This window comes from Argopecten irradians, unplaced genomic scaffold (genome assembly GCF_041381155.1).
Source record: "Argopecten irradians isolate NY unplaced genomic scaffold, Ai_NY scaffold_0633, whole genome shotgun sequence".
Taxonomy (NCBI): domain Eukaryota; kingdom Metazoa; phylum Mollusca; class Bivalvia; order Pectinida; family Pectinidae; genus Argopecten; species Argopecten irradians.
This window is the reverse complement of record NW_027188100.1, coordinates 863-8144: the sequence shown is the minus strand read 5'-3', so window position 1 is coordinate 8144 and position 7282 is coordinate 863. Positions and strand designations below refer to the sequence as shown.

Sequence of the window (7282 nt, the reverse complement as noted above, 5' to 3'; positions counted from 1 at the left end):
TCCCCAAACTCTACAGTCACACATGTCAGATGTAGTCTTGATTTTCAGTGGAATTTGCAGAGTGCTTAAAATATACATTTTGGAAGTGAAGAATCATGGAGAGTAAAAACCACCAGAACATTTTTCTAATTGTGTTGTTCTATCCTCATGTTTACCCAAAAATAAACCAAAGGATATAGACGATGGACACTATCGTTCCATTTTTAAAATCCCTGACGCTTATTGGGTCGAAAAGACAATAAAAAGATCAAGCTATTGATGTCATTAGAGAAGAATCTAGAGTTATCCTGCATCTTTCGTCTCCTCCTCCACCACTGTTCTTCATGTTACTATATGTTTACACGTCCTACAAAACAATGGTTCGCTTTTTACACATGATTACATCTTGTAACCCCTTAACACAACAACCAGAAGATTTCTTCGAATACCCCCTATTTCGTCGAACTACCAATTTATACCAACCGTCTCACTATTTAATTTTTTTTTAGAAACCCTGTTAGCCAGATTTATAAGAAATTCCTCGAATAAATAACAGGTTATACAATAATTTCCCACAAAATTCTAAAAAATTTTGATATGTCCAATTTTCATCAGATACTAATTCATAATGTAAATGTAGTACAAAGTTAACAAGTATTGGACCGTTTCTTACCTGGGCGTCCACCTCCATATGGTGACCTAAGGGAGAGGTCAATGTGCTTCTGGGAGTCCAACTGCGCTGACCATGTACATGGATGTTTCACAACTTGTTTATACTTGGCGTACTCAAGTTACAAACAGAAATAACGAGTGTCATAAAGCCTACCTAAACGATCGCATGTCGTTGTTTGAAGTATTTAAAAAAAAGGGTCATGTAGTTATTGATTTTTTTCCCCCTCTGTCATAATCTTCAGTTTAAATGCAGTGAAAATACTGAAGTTGTTGATCCGTTTATTAAAAAGTACGCATTGTGAAATGACAAAAGAGGCACAGATTTTATAGGGTCGGTCGGGTAATCGGAAACAAATATATTTTTTTTAAATGGCTTTGTTGGTTTCAATTTTTAATTCATGAATTTATGTTCTAATAGACATCATGATGAAAGTAAACAAAATTTTGCATGTAAACAAATTTTTTCAAATTCTGAAATAACTGCTCATAAATGTTCTATTGATACAATATTACATTAGTTTATAAATGTTTTCAAAATAACACTCCTTGAAATGTTCACCAGGATATAGAAATTTGTAAAATTGACCTAGATGACGATTTCACTATTGTGTGAATGAATTTGATTTAAGGCCTTCCTCTTCAAATTCCATAAATGGTACTGAATGATAGGGTTACTTAATTTAAAATGTCATTGCCAGTGCATTATTTTTCATCATAGTTCGAAGTACCGGACATTTCGACTGTCGGATGTGTTGACCAACTGCTCGTCGAGATCGAAGGTCACTGCCCGTATTCCCTCGAACTATTGACCTGGTCCCCTGCTGTTCGAGTTAGTTAGGGGTTTTACTGTATTAGCATTTTCAACTATGTGTGCCTTGTTATAGTGAAGATTGATTAAAATACTGATGAAATATGAATAAATGTCAGTTATTCTTACATTACATCCTTTATAATTTATTCCAAAGTAACTCTTTAGCATGCTACTTATTAAATATTCCCTACAATTAGACAACAAATGTTGCGTTTACATAGATATTTACCACTGCAAACTAAATTCTTCTCAATTTGGCATTCATACTTGCAAAAATTTAACATGCAGTTGGCTTTAATGCCCAGCAAGGTCGCACACTTTGAACGCTTGTGCGAATATCATTAATCTTATCTATTATTGAAATGGTTTCAGTATTGTAGGTTTTAGAAAGTGAAGCAGCTATCCTGTCATCAAACATTCCTTGCATTTCCCCAATTTCATAGATTGAACAACACTACATCTGGAGTAACTTTCTGACAATACTTCAGATATCCATCAACCATTGCCTCAAGAATCACATAAGAGTCCCGAGGCGATGTTACCCCAAACTCTACAGTACACATGTCAGATGTAGTCTTGATTTCAGTGGAATTTGCAGAGTGCTTAAAATATACATTGGAAGTGAAGAACATGGAGAGTAAAGACCACCAGAACATAACCCCTATGTGTGTTGTTCTATCCTCATGTTTACCCAAAAATGAACCAAAGGATATAGACGATGGACACTATCGCACCATGAAAATCCTTGACGAAATGATTGAAAAGACAATAAAAAGATCAAGCTATTGATGGGTTTATTAGAGAAGAAAATCTAGAGTTAATCCTCATCTTCGTCTCCTCCTCCACCACTGCCCTTCTTCATGTTCTTCCTCTTTACACGTCCTACAAAACAATGGATCAGAGTTACACATATAATCTTGTAACCTGTCCTTAACACAACAACCAGAAGATTTCAATTCGTATATATTTAAGAACCTACCAATTTATACCAATAACAGTATTTTAATTTTTTTTTAGAAACAGTTGCCAGATTTATAAGAAATAAATTATACAATGAATTTCCCACAAAATTCTAAATGTAAATGTAGTAAATCAAAGTTAACAAGTATTGGACCGTTTCTTACCTGGGCGTCCACCTCCATATGGTGACCTAAGGGAGAAGTCAATGTGCTTCTGGGAGTCCAAGCGGACCATGTAGGATGGGATGTTTACTACTTGTTTCCTTACTCTACAAACAGAAATACGAGCATAAAGCCAAATAAAAAGATATTCTTGTTTCCTCTAGTAACACCCTTTAAAAATGAAGGGTCTGTAGGTAGGGATTTTTTTCCCTCTTCCCTCTTCATACCAGTTTCCTGCAGTGAAAAACTGAAGTTGACTTTATAAAAAGTTTTTGAGTAGGCACCGATTTTATAGGGTCGGTCGGGTTATCGGAAACAAATATTTTTTTGAATGGCTTAACACAATTTTTAATTCATGAATTTATGTTCTAATAGACATCATGAAGAACACAAAATTTTGCATGTAAACAAATTACAAATTCTGAAATAACTGCTCATAAATGTTCTATTGATACAATATTACATTAGTTGTATAAAATTTGGCATCAAAATAATTTTGAAATGTTCACAGGAATAGAAATTTGATAAAATAAACATGACCTGATTTATTTACTATTGTAGAAAATCAGCATACCTCTTCAAATATATATACTCGATAGGTACTATAACAGACATAAGGAAAAACCTCATTGGTCTGTCAGAATATTAGAATTCAACCTCTCGAGAAGACGTACCACAGTAAATGTGGAAGTGGCCTTCTGTCGTCGAGATCAAGGTCACTGCCAGCTGATCACGAAAGACATGAAGCATACGGTTGTGCATCAGTGGCCTATCGGAGTGGAAGAAGGTCACTTCCTAAATCAACTTATGTGGCAGCTAAAGTTTAAATAAGTCCAATATTTTAATGAGACAACACATTTAAGTAATTACTACCACATAAAAAGATTTTTTTTTAAGTATCAATTTTACCTGACTTGGCCTTTAGTAGGTAATGGAAAACACTAATTTGCGTATTATAGGCAAACTAGAGTATTTACCTTATATCCTAATTGGAGTATGGATTTGTTGCTAAAAATTGATAAAAAATGCTTTAAAATGAACTTTCCCTAAACATTTTCACAAATCGCATTTAATTTGTAAGAAAGTATTGAAAATAGATTTAATACTTTGAGAAAAGTTGCATAGTTTGAACTTTCCAAGTAACAAACACTTCTACTGCACAGATTTCGGTAAATTGTACCAGGGCTCCACAATATCACTTTTTCACAGTTTTGAACTTTCCAAGTAACAAGATCCCACAGATTTCGGTAAATTGTACCAGGGCTCCACAATATCACTTTTTCACACTTGGGGGCAAGTAATTTTACAAGAGATCCCAGAGGGATTTGGCGCCCACCAAAGATTGATCTATGTCTGACAAATGAAAGAGGGATTTTTTCTCTGCTTTTCAAACTTACACTTCTTTTTTCTGCTTTTTAAACTTTAAACTATCAAAATCCAAGATGGTGGTCGCAAAATGCAATAGGCAGAACTAGGGTCCTAGAGGAACCTACATATGATATTTGAGAACAATCCCTTCAATACTTTCTGAGAAATAGCGGTAACAAACTTTAACTATCAAAATCCAAGATGGCTACCGGTCGGCCATTTTGTTGACCGATCAGTCCCAAAATGCAATATGCACAACTGGGGTCCTAGGGGAACCTACATATGAAATTTGAGAAAGATCCCTTCAGTGCTTTCTGAGAAATAGCGGTAACAAACTTTAACTATCAAAATCCAAGATGGCTACCTGGCGGCCATCTTGTTGACTGATCAGTCCCAAAATGCAATATGCACAACTGGGGTCCTAGGGAAACCTACATATGAAATTTGAGAAAGATCCCTTCAGTGCTTTCTGAGAAATAGCGGTAACAAACTTTAACTATCAAAATCCAAGATGGCTACCTGGCGGCCATCTTGTTGACTGATCAGTCCCAAAATGCAATATGCACTACTAGGGTCCTAGGGGAACCTACATATGAAATTTGAGAACAGTCCCTTCAATACTTTCTGAGAAATAGCGGTAACAAACTTAAACTATCAAAATCCAAGATGGCCACCGGTCGGCCATCTTGTTGACCGATCAGTCCCAAAATGCAATATGCACAACTGGGGTCCTAGGGGAACCTACATATGAAATTTGAGAAAGATCCCTTCAGTACTTTCTGAGAATTAGCGGTAACAAACTTTAACTATCAAAATCCAAGATGGCGGCTGGCTGGTCGGCCATCTTGTTGACCGATCAGTCCCAAAATGCAATATGCACAACTAGGGTCCTACGGGAACCTACATATGAAATTTGAGAAAGATCACTTCAATACTTTATGAGAAATAGCGGTAACAAACTTTAACTATCAAAATCCAAGATGGCTTCTGGGCGGCCATCTTGTTGACCGATCAGTCCCAAAATACAATATGCACAACTAGGGTCCTAGGGGAACCTACATATGAAATTTGAGAAAGATCCCTTCAGTACTTTCTGAGAATTAGCCGTAACAAACTTTAACTATCAAAATCCAAGATGGCGGCTGGTCGGCCATCTTGTTGACCGATCAGTCCCAAAATGCAATATGCACAACTAGGGTCCTAGGGGAACCTACATATGAAATTTGAGAAAGATCCCTTCAGTACTTTCTGAGAAATAGCGGTAACAAACTTTAACTATCAAAATCCAAGATGGCTGCCTGGCGGCCATCTTGTTGACCGATCAGTCCCAAAATACAATATGCACAACTAGGGTCCTAGGGGAACCTACATATGAAATTTGAGAAAGATCCCTTCAGTACTTTTAGAGAAATAGCGGTAACAAGAATTGTTAACGGGACGGACGGACGGACGGACGGACCACGGACCAACGGACGAAAAGGCGATTTGAATAGCCCACCATCTGATGATGGTGGGCTAAAATCACTTGTCCGACAACTAAATCCACTTGTCCAAACTTTAACCATTAACCTTGCAGAGAAAAAAATGTTTACATAATGTCATGTTACTTACTATTGAAATAAAATGTGTCAGTTACCTTTATTTTTATGTTTTGTTCATTGATTATTGAACTTCAGTTGTGACTTATAACTAAAGTTACAAAAGTAAATGCTGTAGTGCTTTCTTATCAGATATATCAGGTATTTTTCTTTTCCCTTCGAAGCTGAAGCCATATTTTGTTAAAACTCATTCTCCATTATAAACAGTATGTCATTTCAGCGCTTACAATTGAGCGACCCTTACATACAAACGCAACAGTGATCCAGATTTTCTTGATCGGAACACATCTGGCTTTCATTTAAAGTACCAGTAACGTACCTCCAGGTACCATTTGAGTTAAATCGATCTTTTTGAAGTCACATTTTATAAGAAAAATGGCATGAACAACTATTGATTTCTGCAAGAGAGGCGTTTTAAATATTTTTTGGCATTTATGAGAATTAAGTTCCAACTAAAAATCACTTGTCCGAGCCGGCAAGTGTGTATCATGATGTACTAGTCTGACAGATTTATACTGGTACGGACAAGGTTAAAAGTAATTGTCGAGCCCTGTGTACTTAATCTTGGCATCTATTAATGCAATTTTATGAAAAGTATAGCAAAAGCTGAGATTTCAGTGATTTAGGCTATTTTAAGTAACAAATCCTTACTTCAACTGGGCTATGATAGGCTAGTTTGTGTATTATACAAAAGTTGGTGGTTCTCACAATTCCTGTTTGATATAACTAAAGTTATTGTACATCATACTCTTAAATATTTAACAATACCTGATGTGTCTTTGCCTGATCAACACACGGCATGATGGATGCTCTTGGCAAGTCCGAGCTTGAACACCTGTGTTTGTAGACGACGCTCCAAGAAGTCTTCAAGACGAAGACCCAGCACATAATCGAGCTTCATTTTGGTTTCGTCCAACACACCAATACGAACCAATCTTCTCAGAAGGGCGTTACCTGGTAAAAAGAAATTTGTACGAAAATTCTGTAATTTAAAATTTTAGTCTCAAAATGATAAGTGGACTCGTTCACCCCTGAAAATCTATCACGATCAGTTCTAGCTTGAATTTCAAAAGAGTCCAAACGTCTTTTCATTTCAAAACATTTCATACCTTCGAAGAGTCGTTTGGTATCCTTCTCGTCAAGGGTAAGCAGTTCTCGGGCAGCTTTCCTGATTTTGGTCAAGGTGTACTTTACTCGCCATACTTCACGTTTGTTTCGGAGACCATATTCACCAATAAGTTTCAACTCCTGGTCCAAACGTTCCTTCTCAAAGGGACGTCGGGGAGTGGTGTAGGTCTTACTCGTTACAATTGGCACACGTGGCATGATTGCCTAATCTGAAAAATTTAAAGTCAATTTCAAACATGGAGTCCTTTTGCCATGTTTTTATTTGTTATCGGGGTCTATTCTGTAGTGAATTTTGGAGTATAAACAAAGCCATGTTTTTTTTTCATAATTGAAAAAAGTTTAGCATGCATACCAATATCTCAATATTTCACTTTTGAAATATAACAAATCCCAATTCTGGCAATTCGAAAAGGTATTCCATGTCATGTTTTTTCAGGCTAGAGAATAGGCCCTGGTTACTGTAGTTAATAGTGATATCTATATACTTTAATTTTCAGTAGTAATATAAATACCAAAATATAATTCTTGATAAGAGAGGATTCCTGTTTAGCTTCATGATCAGTAGATGTCAAACAAGTAATCCAGCGGTTCCGAGTTTGACCCCT

At 36.3% G+C, this 7282-nt stretch overlaps 1 protein-coding gene across 1 annotated transcript; it reads right to left on the bottom strand.

Annotated features, from left to right (window-relative positions):
- Positions 1–2239: 2239 nt before the first annotated feature.
- LOC138313285 (small ribosomal subunit protein uS4-like) lies at positions 2240–6915 on the bottom strand. Its single transcript, XM_069253791.1, is given in 5 exon segments — positions 2240–2344; positions 2587–2690; positions 6318–6348; positions 6351–6503; positions 6659–6915. Coding segments are annotated over 5 exon segments (570 nt in total). The 5' UTR covers positions 6876–6915; the 3' UTR covers positions 2240–2279.
- Positions 6916–7282: the final 367 nt, after the last annotated feature.